Raw genomic sequence first — 21,984 nt, forward strand, 5'->3', positions numbered from 1 at the left:
ACCATGGACGTGGAATACCTAGCGCATGGAGAGGAGGGAGTCCATTCTCACCATGATAGACCAGAAAATTCCAGTAGCACATTTCCTCCTATGAGCTTAACTTACCTGAGTGGCTTTCAAACAAAATCTAGCATGGAACCTAATCCATAAGACAGCTAGGAAGGCAGCTGTGGACCCTCCACTTCCCCGGTACTCATTAAATTCCACTTTACTGTGCCCAGACTCCCCCTGGCTCTTCTTTTCCACATCCTGCCTTCCTTTGACAAGATGAAAGTCTTCTCAAGTCCCACCTTCTCCAGGAAGCCTTCTGAGACTATGCTCACTGAAGATGTCATCTCCCCCGAATCAACTCGTTCAACTACACTTTATATATTTGATTGGTCCCACCACATATGATTGGTAAACCTTACACATTAATTGCCTCACACATTGATATGCTTACTACTCAATATAACAAAGGAGACGGGTGAGATTTTTAAAAAAGACCATTTTAAAAAACAATTTATATAAATAGATTCGTATACAAAGGAGAAACACATATACAGAGCACCCCAATTACCAGTATGGTGGATCCTACCCCTTCTTTTCTGCATTGGGAAACAGAACAGAGAACAGAAAAAAATGATTCCATCTTGCTTTTAACTCTTTCCACCTATGTGCTCAGTTTTTCAAGTAGAGTTTCTATTCCTTTGCTGGTGCTTTTGTTTTTTTCCAATGTAGGAATCAAGCTTTTCAGTGCAGCTTTGACTTTGTTTGCAACTTCTAGGTCACAACTCTGAAGGAGGCTGAAGAGAGAAAAAAAATTAAATTTCAAAGAACTCCTACATCATCTCCAATACTACCTGTACCAATAGTATAAAAGACTTGGTTAACTGTGAGACAAGCCTTGTAACTATATACACATTATTTTTCATTCAAAGGATGAATGATGAGGACCAGTAGTTTATATTATAAAGCCATGGAAAAAAATGTTTTAGAATCTTGCTGGTGGAGTCACCCAAGCAAAGACATTTGTAGGACCAACACCATTCCATACAGAGTTGGCTCTACCTTCACATTATCTTACGACTTACTTACATCTGTCTTAAAATGATTCTACATGTATTCTATCTTCCCTTCCCCATCTCAGGATTATAAGCTCTAGAGCAGGGACCGTATTTTATTTATTTCATGATGCTACATTTATAGAGCAGACAGCCAAAAAATGCCCACCACGTGGCTGAATAAAAATGTGTGAAGAGAGGCACAGAGAGGTCAGAGTTAGCAGCCTTCTCACTGAACTCCACAGCACTAACGTTTAGTGAAGGGGCGAAGAGCTTCACTGTGGAGCTTCACTGCTTGGGTGTGAAACCTGCCTCTACCACTCAGTAACTGTACAACCAAGAGCACGCTATTTAAACTCTCTTAAGACTCAGTTTCCCGAATTGTAGAATGGGATTCACAACAGAGTCCACCTTCTACCTCACAGAGTTGTTTTCTGAGGTTCAAATGGCCTTGTATCTAAAGCTCCCAGCCAGAGCCTGACACTTAGTAAGCACTCAATAAACGTTAGCCATTCAACAAAATAACCCCAGCCTCTGCTTTCTGAAACCCTGCCCGAGTACCCTATCAAAAGTGAAGGGAGCCCTAGAGGCTGGTAACAGCAGGCCCATTTCTCTGTGAACAGGACATACAGCTCTGACTGCAGAGCACCAGGCCTGAATTTCCTGTTCTCTTCTTTTTCAGGACCATATGTAAATACGGACCTCTGAAACACATTCTAGAAATGAGGTACTTGGTATTTTCCAAAGTCCCTGGTCCCAATAACTTCCATTATGTCAATAAAGAGGAGGATAAATGTTCAGCACCAAGCAGTATTCTACTGCTTCTGGAAGACAAGCAACAAATTCAGCTTGCCACCTATGATGCTAAAAAGTAAAGTTCCCTTGTAATGAATTTGTGACTCACTAGGTGTTTTAATTTCATGCATCTTGGCTAAACACACAGTTATATAACACATAATAGTTATTACTTACTAAGCATATGCCACATATTAGACATAATACTAGGCATTTTATATGCATCATTCCAATCTAGTTTTCATAACAACCATAGAGTTATGATTAATCTCATTTTTTTGCCACCAAGAAAATTAAGGCCCAGGAAAGCTGAATTTTCCCAAGGCTATGCACTAAGCTGGAACCCAGGCAGTCTGTCAAGAGCCAATACTCCCAAATGTTAGAGAATTTTGCTTCTCTGAACTACTTTTCAACCAACATACAAGGCTGATTTTCTTTTCACCTAAAATTTACAAAAACAATTTTTTGTATTATTGTTATATATAGCTCAATTTCCATTTAGAACTTCCAATATTTCCTGTGTTCCTGTTCCAATTCTAAGTAGTGCTCCATAATAAACCTATAGTATCCTTCCTATGTTTGAAATCCACCTAATGGGAGAACATCCTTTATAAATTAATTTCATGGCATTGCTGAAATTTCCAGTTAATTGAGTGTAAAGAAAGAATGTGTCAGTAGATGTTAATACTCCAAATGCCTGGTAAAAGAATTTGTAACAAAAAAGTTCATGTATTAGCTAATGAATTCTGACCATTTGACATCAACTGGAAAATTAACTAATTTTAAGCAGAAATGAACAAAATGATCTGTAACACTTACATATTGGGAGACACTGACATACCTGAAGATATGAATGCTCCTGCGTGTGTTTGTGAGTACATGTGTACCAGATCAGGTATATGTTGAAGAAACATTTAAAATAACACTTGCAAACAATATAAATTAGGTTGTATAGCATGTTGCAAGTGAAATATCTTGAGAAATTCAAACTAGAGTTGGTATCTGTTTTCCCAAACCTTAATAACACAGCAGGGGAAAAATCAACAGTAATTGCTTCAAAGCAACATACAAATCTTTTTTTAAATGAATGCTCTTAACAGAAGGTTTTCATCTGCACATAGAATGTCTGGAAAATTTCAATGACTTGTGGATTGATTATAAACTCAACTAAGTTCAGAGAATAATACAAAACAGGCCACAGTTCATCACTGTTTTTTTCTCATTTTAAGTCAGATATCAACAATTAGCATACAGACTTCAGTAGCAAATGCTCTTCCAATCCTTTTAGAATCTTTTAAAACAATGAAGGAAATTACATGTAGAATTAGGCATGATTTAAGAATCAACATTGTCACAGTTTTCACAGGGACATAAGTTATTCATTAAAAAAAATACAAGCTGGGCATGGTGGCTCACGCCTATAATCCCAGCACTTTGGGGGGCCAAGGTGGGCGGATCACGAGGTCAGGAGATTGAGACCATCCTGGCTAACACAGTGAAACCACATCTCTACTAAAAATAAAAAAAAATACTAAAAATACAAAAAATAAAAAAATACAAAAAATAAAAACAAAAAATAAAAAAAATAAAAGCCGGGCATAGTGGCGGGCACCTGCAGTGCCAGCTACTTGGGAGGCTGAGGCAGGAGAATGGCATGAACCCAGGAGGCAGAGCTTGTAGTGAGCCGAGATCGCACCACTGCACTCCAGCCTAGGCGACAGTGCGAGACTCCGTCTCAAAAAAAAAAAAAAAATTATGTTTTTGTCAAAACCATAAACATGGTGAAGCCACCTGATATCTTGTGAATGTTATAATTTGTCAAAAAGATGGTAGTTAAAAAATCCTAAGGGCCAGGCACAATGGCTCACGCCTGTAATCCCAGCACTTTGGAAGATGAAGATGGGAGGACTGCTTGAACCTGAGTCTGAGATCAGCCCAGGCAACATGGGGAGACCCCCATCTCTACAAAAAATAAAAAAATAAAAAAATAGCTGGGTGTGGTGGCACGTGCCTGTAGTCTTAGCTACACAGGAGGCTGAGGTGGGAAGAAAACTTGAGCCCAGGAGGTTGAGGCTGCAGTGAGCTGAGATTGTGACATTGTACTCCAGCCTGGGTGACAGAGTGAGATGGAGTCTCAAAAAAAAAAAAAAAAAAAAATTCTAAGGACTGACTGAAAGAGTTACATTTGCTTTCTAATATTTGGTATGCTTATCTAGACCATGACTGACTGGAAGTAATACTAGACTATTGAGAACAAATATTAGAACTGAGAAATCAATGTGAAGGAAGTATGTCTTCTGCATGACCAGGCCCTGCTCAGAGAAGGGCACACGATATACATACCTAGAAAGAATAATGGCACCTCGATTTACACTAGCCCAGGACTTCAGGTTCTTCATACCAACATGCTCTACAAGAGTTTTTGCAAAACAACCTGTAAAATATACTGAAGCTTAGTGAACATCATATAATAAGATTTATACTCCCTAACTCCTTCTCTACTGCCCTCAAACCTGCAAATATTTTTAAATAAAAAAGCTAATAAAAGTAGCTTTCACCCAGTCTTCCTTTTAACACTAAAAATTCCAATGCAGGTTTATCTAATGCATTTTCAAAAGAGCGATTTCTTTTAACTCTAATCCAAAACCTAGGCTATGTTTAGCAGTAATTACTCAAGATAAACAATGAATTCTAATAAAACACTCACTGAGTTATGTCTGCATTTCTTTGTACTATTTAACGATTTAACTTTGACCTGAAAGCTATTCAGTAAATAAATGTTTCACAGTAGCACCTCATGGTTGGTTGAAATCAAGTTCTTCCTCGTGGAGAAATGCTCACTCAGAAGGTGCCATGAACATAACACAGTGTTCACGTGTTCAACAGTGGTTGATAAATGATTGTTCTAGCTTACACTTGGCATTTCTCTTTACAACGCTTACATACTCACAAACCAAAAATACCATTTGTCTCCTGTTATTCTGGTACTTCTAATTCCCAAGGTCTTGGTATTATCTTTTTTACTGTGCAATTAATGCTTGGACAAAGGAGAAATTCTGATAGCTAAGATTTAGTGTAGATGGAGGTAGGGACAACCTATCTTGATGGCAAACATCATAGTCAGGTAGCATGTACTACATAATTCATTCAGATACCTAAGTGTAAGTATTCTTTAAAAGTCAAGAGGCCTATGGCTATTCAGTCTTTCACGGTACCTGCTAAAGAGGGACAGAGTTCACCTAGTGAGGCAAACTGTTTTCCAAAGCTCACAACAATAGTATCTCCTGTCCTGTGTGCTCTTCTAGAATGCAGCCACTCCCCCATCTACAGGGGGAATCCATGTCTTCTTTTGAGTCACAGGGGGCCTCTGTGATTGACTTGACCAAAACAGTATGATGAAAGTGGCATTAAATGACTGCTAAGGATAAATCATGGAAGTGCCAGGCATTTACTTTGTTCTCTCAGGATGCTCACTCTTAGAAAAGCAACCACTATCTCGTGAAGGAGCCCTAGCAGCCTAGAAAGGGAAACTGAAGCTGTTGGTCCCCAGTCAACAGTCAGTACTCACTTGCCAGCCATGTGAGTGAGTTATTTCGAAAAGTGGACACTCCAGCCACAAACCGAGCAGCCTTAGATGACTGACTCTGAGCACAGAGGAGGCAAGCTCCACCAGACCCTGATCAAGTCATTGTTTTGAAAACTACTACGTTTTAAGGTGGCTACTATACAGTAAAAGAGAATCAAAACAGCTAGACATGCAAGAGGACAAACTCATTTGCTGCTATAGGAATACAACAAGACAAACACATCAGACCCAAACAGGCAGATTTTAGGGTTCTCAGCACATTTTAATTAAGAGGGAGAAAAACCACTGGACATTAAGCCAGACTATTTTTCTGGCATAAACTCAACTATACATTAACTTTTTAATAATGAAAAAGATGATTCCATATGCTATTTTTTTCTTTAATATTCATCACAAGGCTTCTCTTTTACAAAAAAAATTTTCAGCGAAAAATAGCCCCAGGTCCCCATTCTTAAAGGTAAAGTGAGAAGAGACAGCTCTACTGCTATACTGATTGCCTCGCCATTAGAGCTGCCACTTCCCGTAGGACATGAATTCACGATCTGTCACTTTTTTTTCAGTCATTGTAATGAAAAGCCCAAACTGTTTTAATTCACTAGGGGAAAAAAATCTCTCCAGTGGTTTAAATATTAGATGCAATTTGGATTTCCTAAGTGAAGGTCTGGTTGGAGATAGGACAGAGAGGGGAATGGCATGCAAATGCTAATGCTGTCCTTCTCTAGAGAGCTGAGTTTCTACAGAGCAGCTGTAAGGCTTACAAAAAAACAGAAAGCGCCAAAGACTGGCTTACTCTTTGGTCACATGTATTTCAATACCAAATAAACAGGCACTAGTCCAAAATTCTCTTACGAGGATAATCTTTCTCTGCTTATCCTTTCTTCAAACATAGAGATAAATATCATGCCTTTCTACTGAGGTAATGATACTCAACAATTGGGGCCCCTGCCCCCCTCACCATCCTCATTAGAATGGCATTTTAAGGCATTGACCAAGCCAGGTTAGAAGCCTGCAGCAGCAGAGGAAGGAAAACAGAGAGAGTGGTGGGGGGAGGGGGGTGGAAAAAAGAAAGAAAATTAAAGAGTTCTCGGGCACAAATTTCTAGGGGAAAAAGCATTACCAGCAACCACTGAATCATTTCTTATTCACAGACATCATTTCTAAACACTCAACAAACTTCATTTGAGCCTAAATGGCCGGTATAAAGTTCAGGGATGCCAGGAATTACTGGAATTCCACATAAGATACAAGAAAAGGTCACATTTCATAGCCTACCTTCTCTCCCATTGTCTTTCATCTTTTTATCTCGCTCTATTAACCACTTCAGAACTAGATGTCCTGCAGGATGTTCTGCAATGTGAAGCTATGAGGGGTCAAGAACAGTTAATCTTAAAAGCTGTTTTCATTCATGCAAATACATTTGAATGAATACATACAATTTATGTCACCACATACTGATAAGGACTCAGCCACTTCTAAAGTTCCACAGGCTTAAGAGGTCTTTATCTAGAACAACCATCATACTTGAGGGGACCAGAAATCTATTCTCCCAGACCAAAAGACAGTTATGTCGGATAACACAGCCACTGCACAGCACTTTAGTCTCAGCTTCATGAAATGTGCTCTGAACAGTAGCAGCGCAAGGCTCATCTTAATGCTAATCATGTCTTAGACTGAAATATGCCATTCTCAGACACAAATAAACCTACAGGACAGAACACTATAGCAGAAACATCAAAACTCAATGCTGCATGCTGTTTAAGTACACATGACTACCTAAGGGGATTATCTGATGAGCAACTCAAGAAAGCATCTCTTCAGCTCAACCTTACACCTTTTCAAGAGTAATAGCAATTGTTCCCAGTTACTTGGGTTTCTCCTTAGCAAGTATGGGAGGCAACTGGCTCAGTCTCCTTATAGCGAAACTTTCAAGGTGCATTCATCTTTCCCATTTGTTAATATGGTCAGGAGGAGCCAGGGCTTCTCTAAGATCCATGGCCCACTTCTCTTCCCCAATCTCAGGTGTCAGAAGCACCTTGGGCATTCAATACTTGGCAATGATTTCATTCATAACCAAATAAACGTCTGCAAAACATTCCCAAGTGCCAGGCTTTGACCCAGATGGTTAGAGCAAATTAAAGATGACTTGTAATTGCTGCTGTGGGAGGTTCTTTGTTGTTTATTCAACAGGCATCTCCCTCCCCAGTTTTCTTACTGACACCCCGCATCCTCCAAAAATGAAGTTTTTGTGGCCTTTGCAGCTTTCCTGCCTGGCCTTTAACGGCACATTACCTCTCCGTCCTTGCCACCAGGATGCAGTTCTGTCGCTGCCAAGCTGGCGATGGCATTCATGGCAGGCTGAACGTCTCCAGTGGCAGATCCCAGAATGTCAGACACCAACACACATGCAGACTTATCTAGCACCACTTCTTGGGCGTGTTCTTGCAGGTAGCTTAACAAAGCTGGAGAAATGGATTCTAGGAGCTCCCGTCTTCGGACCTCTGTATCTTTCTTACTGTTGAATATGTTGAATGGGGTATTAAGGTAAGATAAATCGCAAAGGAAATGTGATCTTATTATCACAAAAACCTCTAAGAGCTTATCACAGACTGTATCACACTCTATTATTATTGTCTATCTTTCTGTTAAGCATGTAGACAATGAGTGATTTGAGTATGTGTTCTATCTGTTTTTAAAAATATTTCTGTCCCCCGATCTGAATAATGCCTGCCACAGAACAAGCGCTCAATAAAGGGAGTCTGGCTTGTGTAATACCAAAAAAAAAAAAAAAAAAAAAAATCCAAAAACCAAACAACATACCCACAAAACAACATGTTTACACTGCTGTATGGACACCATACTCTAGGGTACTCAAATATGTGGTATCGGTAGCTTTGAAAAGAAAGCAAAAGTCAAACCACACACCTGAATGCCTACTACGTGCCAAGGGCTCAGAGATATTCTTTTGGCACGACACTTTCGTTTCCTTTTCAAGATAAAAACTTTAAGAATCTGTCAAAAATACAGGCTTGAAAATGGAATTCACCTTTTCAGTAGTTATAGAGAGAGAAGGTATGGATGCGTAAGTGGATTTCTGGACACATGCACTATTCAACATTAGCAGACAACCAGAGCAGAGGAATAAAGAAGTCAAGCCATTCTACTTGTTTTTACCTGTGTGCATTTCCATCTCCTTTTTGCAGAACTTCAATGATTTCTCGTACTGTATGTGCAGGATCTCTGGGGCTTAGTAAGTACAATAGGACCTTCCTTCCGTATTTGTCATTTACTATGCTAGGCAACGAACTGATAATTTCCTATAAAATTATAAACAAAAAGAAGAATCAATATCTGCATTCTTAAAAAAGTACCACAGGACCTTCCTTCCATATTTGTCATTTACTATGCTAAACAAGGAACTGATAATTTCCTATAAAATTATAGTGTATGTGCCGCCAAAGTGAGTACAATGTCCTATAAAATTATAAACAACAACAACAACAAAAAGAATTGATATCTACACTCTTAAAGTATGCCTGGAATTAAATGGTGAAGGACATACTTAACTATTTTTCCCAGTGTACTTCATGGAAAATGTGGAGCTAGTTCTGAAATTAAAGCACACAGAGATTTACACTTAGAACACAGAATCAATTCTCTTTTGTGACTAGCATTACTGAACAACTCATTTATATTAACTGACCAAGCCCAAGGACTTAAAAAATCTTTAAAGGTGTTATCTTCATTCATCATGGCCAGTATTTCTTGGGCCACTATTACGAGGGACATCACTTGCTGAGGTCACTGAGTAGAGACAGTTAATTTGCAGCTGCATTTAAATGTAGCATCGGCATGAATGAAGAACATTTCTATTAGAATTTCCCTGCTGGGATGTATGTGAAAGGAGATAAAGAAACTCTGTTAAATCGAACAAGTGGATAAAGGCTTTTAAAGTTAGGTTGCTTATTCATGGCAAATGAAGGCTGTTTAGCTACCGCAATGAAAAACAAAAACAGAGGAGGAGGGGAAACCAAATCCAGAAAGCCTCAACTAAGCAGTTACAAATTACACTGTATGACATTTCCAATCAACATACCCAAGAACAGTAACCTCCTTTTCTAGTTGTTCGAATTTAACGGACAAAAGCAATGTCATCCCCACCCTAACTAAACTTCTGTGTAAATCTGATGTTTTCAAAGACAGAAAAGTCACTTGAAAAATTTTAAAAATTCCTTTATTCTTAATAGAGAAGATCCAACAGAAGAGTCATCAATTTGTTTCCCCACCTCTGACACTCCTACTTCTTGTAACAAACTTTACAAGTATTCAGTGCATGTTTGAGCACCCCATATTCTTTAGAACTGGCTGGGCCTCGGAAAGAGTTCTGTCCAACTGGCCAGGTTTACTGATGAGGCATCCAGAAAGAGGAGAGGACCTGCCAGAGGACTCACAGCGGCAGTATCCTGGTTCTCCAACTCCAAATCCAGTCTCTTTCAAACATAAAACCTCCTCTTAAGGAAAGGGATTCTCTCTGAGATGATATATTCAGATCTGCTCTTCTTAAAATGGCCTATTTATCATGATGAGATTAACAATTTTAGTGTGAGGAACCGAGCTCAAAATCAAGTCAGCCATCAACCATGGGACCATGAATCTCGTTGTCATGATCCTACAGCTGATGATGCTGCTCCAGGTTCCAAACACCATGTTTCTCTTTTTAAAATCCCAACCTTCCCTCATTTTTTGCACAAAAGTATAGCATGTTTCTGATAACAGTAGCTAACACTCGTTAAGTGCTTACTTACTAGGAGTCAAGCACTACTGAGAACTGCGCACTGATCATAATCTTCTGATCACTATGTCCTGTTTCTAGCAGTCCGATCCTCATTATGCTCTCCTAATTACTTCTGAAGTCTAAGATCACAGTATAAAGATTCCCATGTAAAACATAAAAGTTTTCAGAGAACTGAAAATTCAATAGTTCTAACCACCTCAAAATGAATATATAATTTCAAGCACCCAGGGAAAATGAACATAACATTTCAGTAATAAATGGGAAAACACACACACACAAAATATACAGAACTTGTTACAAGGTAGGGAACTCTTTCAAGGCAAACAAGCTCCAATGTGAATTCAATCTATGGTTTGTTTTTTTTTTTTTTGAGACAGAATCTCACTCTGTTGTCCAGGCTGGAGTGCAGTGGCGCAATCTTGGCTCACTGCCACCTCTGCCTCCTGGGTTCAAGCAATTCTCCTGCCTCAGCCTCCGGAGTAGCTGGGACTACAGGCTGCGCCATGACACCCAGCTAATTTTTGTATTTTTAGTAGAGACGGGGTTTCACCATGTTGGCCAGGCTGGTCTCAAACTCCTGACCTTAGCTGATCCACCCACCTCAGCCTCCCAAACTGCTGGGATTACAGGCATGAGCCACTGCACCCGGACAATCTATGTGTTGTTGATAACGAAGTGTTTAATGCCCCAAATACGGCGTAACTTGAGTGTGCCTTTAGTGTACCTTTAGTTACCTATATTAAGCTTTAACCAACTCATAAAAGAGGACAAATGTTTTAATTTCTTATATATTTTGTTAATTTGTTCAAAGAAAGAGGTGAGAATAATACATAGGCTGGGCCAATTTCTACAGTTAAAAACAAAAACAAAAACAAAAAAAACTGAAACAAAACTTCGCGGCCCTTAACAAAATGATTCTGAACTATAACACCATTAAAAATGTTTTTTTTTTTTTTGAGAAAAAAACAAAAACTGTATGTAGTGAACAATTATAATGGCTACTCTTCACTTTTATTTAACATTTTTTTCCCTTGGTATAGGGAGGAGGCATGACACTGGCAATGTATTCCTCAATATAGCGAGCTTTCTCCACAGCTTCCACGCTTAGGGACTAATCCGACACATACGGCTTGGGCAGAAATTGTTTTATAAAATGAGAAACTGGGACTTCATGATATGCATAAAACCTGTGCTTAAATACTACTCAGACCAGTCCCCAGATTCATTGACCTTTACTCCCTTTTGGTTTGTAATTAAGGAATTTAGAATCTAAATTCATATTTAATTAAGGCTTTTAAAAGAATGCCAATGTTTATAAATAGCAATTTTACAAAAAACTAAAAAACATTTACTTCAAAATGTAATATTTTTCAACCCACCTTATTGATCAGAAAAAAAAAAAAAAATGTAGTATCATTTAATCCTTCCCCAGATCACTCTCATTCCAGCTCTCCCCTACCATCAAAAACACACATCTTTGAAAGAGTACTATAGACTTCACTTCTCTTTAACTCGGGTTACAGAGAAAATGGGGAGGACGTTCTGGATTATCACACGGTGTGTACTAACAATTCCAGTGACATGTATAAATAGGTAAGAGACAGCTAAGGCATAGTTATTTTTGTGCAGAATTTAGTCTCTGGGGTCTTGAGTTCAAGCTGTGTAGCCTTTGGCAAATCCATTAACCTCTTTGCATATTAATTCCCTTATATTTAAAAGGAAATGATATACCCGCCTAACGCATGGGCTATTACCAGGAGCAAATCAGAAAAAGTCACACTGCAAAGCGAAAGCTGTCACAAAATAATTATTTCATATGAAAAACATACCTCTCAATATGTATCTCCTCCTTAACTATGGAGATTAAATAAAGCTAGCTGAGTCGTGAGTTTTCACCCTCAAGAGAAAGAATAGCAAAAACTGTTTAATTTGAAAGGTTCTGGCTTAGCTTACTCCTAACAAGAGTCAACTTACAGAAAATTCACAAAGGCCCATTTATTGTAATTTCTTCTTAAGCTCTAAAGTAGGCAAGCAAACAAAGAAAGCATGGGAATTACAAAGACTTTTCTTCCAAAGACATCTTTGGCCAGTTCTGACTGCCTTGTGCTGACCTCTAGCTAGATACCTTGGCACTCTTGTTTTGCCAATGCTCTTTTAAAGAGGAAAGGTAAAGGTCAAAATAAAAGATGCACACATGAAGTAGGGTTAAAGTGTGTGCATTTTTGGTCGAGGTTAGAAACGTAAAAATCAACCCATCCATGGTGCTGAAGACTGAGCCTATGGTGTCCACTCTTACGGTAGTTTGCTGTGGGGACAAAAAGAAATGCAGACTACTATATGGAACCTAAAATCCAGCGAAGAGGGAAGACAGTTAATAAAAAGTTAAAACTAAGAGATTTAACTAATGGCTAACAGAACTATAGAGGGCAGGTTAGATCATCAGGCAGCTTCCCGAGTGTTTTGTTCTGAAAACAGGGTGACTATTTGCAAAAGTCTACCTTTTCAGTTGCAATAAAAAAACTGGAAGGTCTAGTTTAGTGGATACAGTGCCTCATTCAGTTTTGCAAAATAAAAAATGTCCTGGAGATTGCCTAACAATGAGCATATTTAATACTACTTAACTGTATACTTCAAAACGGTTAACACGGTAAATTTTGTTATGTGTAGTTTACCTCAATTAAAAAGAAAACAAATGTGAAGACCTATCGCCATGGAGCTCACACTGCCAGGGACTGTGTGAGCTACGGTCCCTCCCACATCTCCTTGTCTCACACCTGGCCTGGCCACTCATTTACCTATCTGGTCAATGAAGGTTTTGCAGGTTTGTGAGCCCTGGGTGAGATCATGATTAACTGCTCAAGGAAAGGATGGCAAAGAAAAAGACTATAGTAGTTGAGTGGGTGAGGAGACCACATCTGACTAGAAGATCACTATCTGGTGATTACACTAGAGCTTAGTCCTAACAGAAAACAAGCAGTGATTATCGGGCTATGATTTCAACTTGACATTTTGGGAAATCTAGTTACTTTAAATGGAATGCTTAGCAACACACTAAGCTTTCTTGGCTATTTTTAAAAGCACTGTGTAATACAATGGTTTTGTAGTGGCTGAGTGGGAAATAGGAACACATGACTCTCTATATAAACACATGCAGCAAAACTGGCAGCCCAGAGATTCTGCTAAGTGCCTTAGAGAAACTTAACATGTCCCAAGGATACATATACAAGAATGTTCATGGATTTGGATTAGCAAAAATTAAGAATTAAAGTTAGTTTTTAAAATTGTAAACAATCTAAACATCCATCACCAGAAAAATAGAAAATAACTCGCAGTATAGTCACATGTAATAGAATACCATTTGGCACCGAAAAATAAATGATTTAGAATATGGATGGGTAAACTATGATGCATTGGTCAAATCCAGCCTATAGCCTGTTTTTGTCCATCTTGCAAGCTAGTAATAGTTTTTACATTTCAAAAGCGTTTTAAAAAACAAAAACAAAATGAACAAGAATACGTGATAGGACCATATATACCCCACAAAGGCTACAATAATTATTAACTGGTCCTTTATAAAAAAGGCATGCTGACCCCGATGCTAAATCTCACAAACATGACAAAAGAAAAAAAGCAAGATGCAGAAGAATACATGTAAGACATTATTTATACAGAACTTGTAAACATGTGAAATAAAATTACATACATGTTTTACAGAATAAAAAACGTCTACATACAGTGAAAGAATAAGGAAATGCATATGAATAATAAATACCAAATTTATCATAGTAGATATGGGGCGATGACAGGATACCAGGGATGGGTACACAAAGGGCTTAAATTTGAACTGTATTTGTCAAGTTCTATTTTATGCCAGGTGGTGGGAGGCTGGGTGTTCACTGTATTATTCATACCTTTCTGTATATTTTAAAGACAATGCCTTTAAAAATATGCATCAATATTTATTCACCCTCAAACAGCAATTAGCTAGTGTACTTATTTACTTTCCAATGAACATTGCTGTCAAACCGCTTGCGTATCAACGACTACAAAGGTAAACTGGATGAAACTTCATGTTTGTTTAGGAAACTAAAGTAGTTAGAAAGAGCTCGTATCCATTTTGAAAGGTGAAAGGCTCCGCTGACCAGGCTGTGATTTGAACCTGACTTTTTTGGGAAGTCTGGGTGCCCTGAACAGAGTGCTTAGCAACACTAAGCTTTCCTGTTTATTTTTTAAAAGCACTGCATACTGCAACTGTTTTTGTCGTAGATGAGGGGTGGGAAAAATTCAAGGGCAATTAGCATTCCAGAATTTTATCACAAGCTATACAGTTTAATAATACACAGAACCTGTTGAACATTTGTCAGTTACAGACAAGAGATCGGCAAATCAGGCCATTCAGGGAAAGCTGCCCTAAGTATGATAAAGTCATTAAGAATGTGGGTTAAGCAGTTGTGGGAATCAAAGTGATATAAGGAATTAAAACTGTTTCAACAGCAACTTTAAGTGGCATATATCTTTGGAAAAAAATTAACAATTCTGGCAAATCGTGAAGGAAATCTGGTTTCTCTTGAAATCCATTTGGAACAGTTATGCAAATTTTAGTTGTCGTGAAAATATTAAACAAAAGCAAACTTTCAATATCCCAGCCTGTTTCCATTTCTGTGAAACAACTTTATTCATTAGCCAATTCTATGGCCTCACATCTCTGTCACAGGAATGAAAAACAATCATTATTGATTGGAGTCAAAAGGCTAATAAAGTCACAAGGAACATGTCAAAATACTCAGTTTGTAACGTTGAAGTCTTGCCAACTTGTTTCTTCCCACAATCCTATCCCAAAGAAAGTCATCACAATCTTAAAATAGTCAAGGGTAAAGTTGGAAAATGACAGCAAGGGCATGAGAAACTCACACACACTGGGACCTACAGCTGGCATCTAAGAAAACAATCTTCCCCTCCACTAGCTGGTATACTTTTTCTACTACACTCAGCTCTACTGATCCCGAGGGGCTACAAAGAGAGACCACAGCACCACCACCCGACAACAGGTAAATTCTCTTTTTGAATCATCCACATTCTTCTTTCTCGCAGATGTGAAAGTACCACTTGTCGTCACTAAGATTTCTCTAAGGGTCCCATTCATGTATATCAAACAGAAAGGCTTGTGTAATTTTCAGACAAATAACCTATGTCTATACAGATTAAGTGGTTTTCAAGACGTTTCCAAGTTTGGTCACTACTATCAAGCTTGTATTTTCTTATCCCCACTCTGCTGCAACCTCTACCATATACTCAACACCACTCATACACTAAAAATAGAAGAAGAGAAAAGACAATCGTAGAATCAGAAAAAGAGGCTATTGATACAGAATGAAGAAAACAAATAGTTTAGAATGCAATTTTTACTTTGGAGAACTTCCCCTAAGAGGACAATTAGTTTTTCTGAAGGCCAGTTTAGGGACAAATACACTACATTCATGTATTACCACTTTATGGTCATTACACTGGACTAGAAGGAATTGCTGAAATGTAAAAAGGAAGCTAGAGCTTTAATTTGAGTTATAACTTTTAATTTGACCCTACAAAAGCTCTAAGAAGCATCACAACTGAGTGAGTCTTGTACATTTTTCTTCTCTATCAGCTCAGTCCTGCACAGATGTAATGATTAACTGGGTAACTGTGCAGAGGTAATTATTTCTCCACAGGGAGAGAGAGAATTTAATAGGTCACAGATATCCTCTGCTTGTATTTGAGTTCTGGAATAACTGAGGAATTACTATGCTGATTTCTGATCATATCTAAATATTACTTTGCTAACTTTCCATAGTTTAGAATCGCATATAGTCTAAAGTACCATGTTATCCTAATCCAAAATAAAAGTGTTAAATCTTAATTTGACCAGTCTTAAATATTTAAAACAGTATTAATATCAAGTTACAAGGTTAAGATTTATACAGGAATAAAACCTCCAAAATAAAACATAATTAACTTAAAAGTAAGCAAAAATACTGATAGAAGGCACAGCTGCAAGTCTTTACACATTCATGGTGAAATCAAGCTTACACATCCACAATTGGTTTATCGATATAACTTAAATTCAAGACCATCAGAATTACTTACTGATATGATTATCTGCTTCACAAGCTTAGTATCATCAATACAATCAAATGCTGCCAGTAAAACCAAATGGGAGTATTGGCCCTGCAAGAATTGGAAGCCAGTAAAGGTTAAAAACAAGTGCATAGATTTTCCCTCTTATTCCACACACAGAATATCTTCATAAAGGTTACCTACATTGACAACTTGTCTAACATAATATAAACAAGATGAATAAAAGCAATTCTAACGAACTTTCTCTCTTATCACGACCTCATTAATTATATTCTAGAGGTAAGGTTGATTTTTTTTAAAGCACATTATTCATTACCAAATGTCTAAAACCAATACCTATGTAAACAGGTATGCTGTTAATGAATAGCTACTTGAAAATTATACTTAAAAGTTCAAGTTATAAGATTAGGTTCAAAAAACCTACATATATAAACACATATATAAGATACTCCAATCATGAAAAAGAAAATATAAACTCACATAATTTTACACACACACACACACACACACACACACACACACACACACACACACACACACGATATACATAATACACGTACACAGAAAATCCTGGAAGGCAAGGCATTGTAATAGTCATCTCTGGGTTATACAAACAATTTTTAATTTTCTTTTCTATATTGCTCAATTTCTTTAACGTGATCTCACAAAATTAGAATATAAACATGAAAAAGATAAACTAGAAGAGTATAATTATACACTGAATGAGAATGATATAAAAATCATTACTTTAAAAAAGTATAGCTGCATGAGATCACAGAAATACACATGTGGCTTTCACAACACTTATCTTTCGAAATAAAATTATTTCCATGATGCTAATACTGTTCCAAACATTTAAAGAACACCTACTTTATGTTAAGAACAAAAGCAAAACAAAACAAAAACCTGTTTCCAGAGCTTGTTGCATGAGTATCCTGGATTTTGATATAATTGTTTTAAACTTTGATAGGAATTTGATTTTTGATAATAACCCACAATCATTCAGAGCCAGATCTGATGAATATCACAGATAATACAATTTCAATCAGAAACAATAACAGAGTTGCTAATTGTAAAGTCAAAAAGACAAACTGAAGATAAACAACAAAGGTCTAATACCTTACTATACAAAGACCAACAACCAATTAAAAATGGGCAAAGAACATGAAGAGTCAGATCACAAAAAACAGAAGTACAAATGTCTTTAAATGTATGAAATAATGTTTTAGGAACTAATTGAGGACAATAATTAAAACAATGAAATGCCATTTATCCTATAAGCGATGGTGAAAACCTCTGACAATAGACTAATTTATCAAAGGTTTAGGAAAAAGCAGGCACAGTTTTATGTTGATGAGAATGTAAAGTCGTTCAACTTCTTTGAAGGGCAACTGACAACACTTATACAAATTTAAAATGCAGGTATGACCTGATCCAGCAATTCTAGTTCTAGGGATTCATCCTGCAGACGTGTTTCCATGTAAGTACAAAGACTTACATACGAGTATATTCACGGAAATACTAATTGTAATTTTAAAAATTCTAGAAACTACCAAAATGCGCTACAGTAGGGGCTGGTTAAATAAATTATGGTACAGGCATATGATGAAATATTATAGTCACTAAGAAAAGTGAGGTAGACAGATGTATGTATGTTGAAATAAAATGACCCGTAATATGAATTAAGTGAAGGAAACAAAATGAAGAACAATGTGCCTAGTACAAAATCACTGGTTTCAGTTCTCTTAACTCAGACATACATAAGCATAACCAAGCATAAAATATTTCTGGATGAATACAACAGAAGCTGGTACAGAATTGAATATAAGTGAGAAATAGGCAAATCCACAAGTATAGCTGGAAATTTTCACATGTTTCTCTCAGCAACTGATAGAACTAGAAAATAATAAGCCAGTAAAAACATTGATGGTATGAACACTATCAACTACTTTGATCTAATTGACAAATATAGAATACCTACCCCACCAAACAACTCTACAATATATTATTTTCAAAATACGTAGACCATATGTTAGGCCATAAAACAGGTCTCAATAAATTTAAAAGGAACAAAATATAGAGTATATCAAGAAACCCCCAATATTTGGAAATTAATAACTCTAAATAACCCATGGATCAAATCCATGGGTAATGTTAGTTTATCACCCCTTTAGAAGTAACTCTTAGAGATTTAAAAAGACATGTATTGTTAATTTCTGTTACCATCATGATGCCATGCTGGGATTAGGTTCTCAAAAAACTTAGTGTTGAATTACCTGACATAACCAAACTGTAGAACTAAAACAATCTATTATTTAAAAATGTCATACTATTAATACCTTTGTGAATTTTCTATTAACATTCTAGTTTTTACTCATTTTAATGTAAAGTATTCAAATTAGAATGCCACGCATAAAAATTTACTTAACATTGAATTGTGAATCATAAACAAATCACATACACTGGAAACAACTCATCAGAGAATTCCATATTTCACTTTGTTATAGGAATGTTAGCTGTCTTCTGAATTCTTCTGATCTCTAGCCCAACAGAAGACAACAGTCAAGTATACAATCACAGCATTAATTTTAACTTGTTTGACTTACTATTTCAAAAAGTTGAAGTATTCACCAGATGCTAGTAGTTCTCACTGGATTTGTTTCAAAGGATAAAGTAGTTGATTACTACATAATTTTAGTTCACCAATAAATTAGAACTTTACTGATGAATTGCTATCCATCAAATTTATAAAGTATAACTCAAAAATTAAAATTGTATTTACTACATATTTTCTAGTTATAGTACTCCATAGTAACAGCATGAAAAATTATTTAATATCTAAAAACATACAAACACTATTTTTGAAGCAATAAATCCCCCAGAAAAAATAAGGAAAATTGTTACTGCATTTCTAAAGAACTATAAAATTTAACAACTAAAAATTTCCATAACCACACTGCAAATTTATTCTTAAAAAATAAAAAGATACATTTTAATTTCTTTTATGGTTTTGGTCCTAAGGAAAACTAGTATCAAGTTTCTGAAGTGCAATCTGACATCATTCACCAGAGACTAAAATATGGACATACCGTATCCAGGCAGTAATTCCCATGTTTAATTAACACGACTGGACAAATTCACCAAAAAAGCTAGTAAATATCAGGTTTTCAAAGAATATCTAATAAAAGTAGAGAACTATCACAATATAATGTTCAATTAAAAAAGGAGAAAAGAATGCATGTGGCATGATTTCCATTTTATGTAGATAAAATATGAAAATACATGTATATGTACAGAAAAATATAATAAAACAATAATTTTCTTCTTGGTAATTTTCTGAATTTTTCCAAAGTTCCCGTAATATACATGAATACATCTTACTATTAAAAATAATTTGAAGAAATATGTAGTTTTATTATACTTACATTAGCTACCTTTTCAACGTAAGTCTTCATTGTTTTCACAATCACTTTCCTGTCCTTAAAAAGAAAAGATTGTCTCACTGAACTTTCAGTTATGTATTAAGGGTATTTTGTAGTTAAACATTTTAATACGATATTTATTAAGTTTTCATTTGAGTGCCATATTTTTTCATTAGTAAAAATAGTTATGCAGCCAGAATGAAAAAACTGTAATAGACCAAAGAAGTTCTCTTAGAACTATTACAAGCTTAGATGTGTATGCGACAATCCATTCAGACATAAATATGGAACCATTAAATTGCAAATTGCAAGGCAAACCTAGTGAAGCCACCTTTCACAGTGAGACCAGACAGACCTTTCTTCCAAGGTCTGAACTGTCCTCAAATGCAGAGTCTAGCAAACAGTACTCATCTACATTTGTTGAACAAAATTAAATTTGCATTAAAAAAGTAGATACAGTACAACTATCTTTTAAAGGTAGAATTATGCTGACCAAGGAAATAATGACCATTTTTGTTAAGCTTCTGTGACTAATAAGGATCTTCACCTTTTCCCTCAAGTACTTAACACCTATGGGAGCAAATGTGTGTGGCCAGCTGTTTGTTAGCCCTTCCCATTTCCCTCTGCCATAGTATGATCATTAAGTGAGGAGGTACAAAAACCTCTATATACTAAAGCTTAAATACATATTATGTCTACTTGCTTGATAGATCTCTTCCCATCCTTTAATGAAACTTTAAGGTTTCTACTACAGCAGAGAAAAGAAGAAACAGTAGGCCTAAAGAAGATGGCTCATTCCCATCAGGCCCTGAGACACAACTTTTGGAAGATAATGTTGCTGTGCACAACAGGGAAAAGACCAAAGGAGATTAAAAGTCTAAGGACAGCTAAATCAAGCCTGCAGATAAAGCATGGCCCTGACTTGTACAGTTTAAATGCACAAGTGCTATCACACTTACCTTGGGCGTGCCATGCCACAGGCAGTGCATGGCCACTCTGGCGCCATCGTGTGTGTGTGCCAGGTAGACCACCGCTTCGCGGATGGCTTCAATCATTTCCTAGGGAACAAATGCTGTCAGGAACAGGGCTTTGCTTTATTTTCTTCTTTCTGCTGTTTTATCTGTCTGTCTACAGGGGCCAGTTATGCCGAGAGAAGGAAAGGAAGAGAATGCCAGGTAGCAAACAATTCCATTTTGTAGGCAAACAGAAACACAACCTCTTTCTAGAAACGTTCTTTTCCATCAAGAGCAGTAAATACTGCTGGCAGACAATTTCTGTTAAACACAGTATCTGACTTTTACCAATGTCCGTTAAAAAAAAAGTCACAAACTATACGCATAGTATAATATATTCTAATAATTTGCCAAGAAAAAGAAGCCTAGGAGTTGGTGGTGATAAGAAGGGAGCTTTTGGCCGGGCGCGGTGGCTCAAGCCTGTAATCCCAGCACTTTGGAAGGCCGAGACGGGCGGATCACGAGGTCAGGAGATCGAGACCATCCTGGCTAACACGGTGAAACCCCGCCTCTACTAAAAAATACAAAAAATTAGCCGGGCGAGGTGGCGGGCGCCTGTAGTCCCAGCTACTCGGGAGGCTGAGGCAGGAGAATGGCGCGAACCCGGGAGGCGGAGCTTGCAGTGAGCTGAGATCCGGCCACAGCACTCCAGCCTGGGCCACAAAGCGAGACTCTGTCTCAAAAAAAAAAAAAAAAAAAAAAAAAAAAAAAGAAGGGAGCTTTTAACAGAATAAGTGAGATAAAGAAAATGCTCCTCCCTAAAAGAGACCTGTATGTAATAAACAGAATCAAAACACTCATTTTGACTGAAAAAGTTCCCTTTTTAGTTCATAACAGGATTACCTCCAAAAATCATATTCTTTACCATAAACATGCTTATATAATATTTCCTTATGAAAAATTTCTGTACTAACATTTAGACTAAGACCTCACCTATAAATGACCCTTTGGTAAAAAACATTTAATTTCTCACTAGGTAGCTTAGCTTAATTTAACCCTTAGTCTTCATTTTCCATGTACATAATTTCTTATTTATATTTTCTTTCTTTTTTTTTTGGAGACAGAGTCTCGCTCCGTCGCCCAGGCTGGAGTGCAGTAGTGCGATCTCGGCTCACTGCAACCTCCAACTCCCGGGTTCAAGCGATTCTCGTGCCTCAGCCTCCCGAGTAGCTGGGACTACAGCCGCCCACCACCACCCCCAGCTAATTTTTATATTTTTAGT

The 21,984-nt window shown here is 37.1% G+C and overlaps 1 protein-coding gene across 1 annotated transcript in view; it reads right to left on the minus strand.

The window, feature by feature from the left end:
* Positions 1-472: 472 nt before the first annotated feature.
* The window catches only part of PUM3 (pumilio RNA binding family member 3), a 41,685-nt gene continuing 20,173 nt past the window's right edge, over positions 473-21,984 (minus strand). The window contains exons 11-18 of the mRNA XM_010388784.2: positions 20,709-20,807; positions 19,753-19,806; positions 16,337-16,417; positions 8,596-8,738; positions 7,714-7,936; positions 6,697-6,784; positions 4,182-4,272; positions 473-785 (exon numbers count right to left, since the gene is read on the minus strand). Coding sequence (XP_010387086.1) covers positions 653-785; positions 4,182-4,272; positions 6,697-6,784; positions 7,714-7,936; positions 8,596-8,738; positions 16,337-16,417; positions 19,753-19,806; positions 20,709-20,807 — 912 coding nt within the window. The 3' untranslated portion in view covers positions 473-652. The remainder of the gene's footprint in view (positions 786-4,181; positions 4,273-6,696; positions 6,785-7,713; positions 7,937-8,595; positions 8,739-16,336; positions 16,418-19,752; positions 19,807-20,708; positions 20,808-21,984) is intronic.

The sequence above is a fragment of the Rhinopithecus roxellana genome, chromosome 16 (assembly GCF_007565055.1).
Source record: "Rhinopithecus roxellana isolate Shanxi Qingling chromosome 16, ASM756505v1, whole genome shotgun sequence".
Lineage (NCBI taxonomy): Eukaryota > Metazoa > Chordata > Mammalia > Primates > Cercopithecidae > Rhinopithecus > Rhinopithecus roxellana.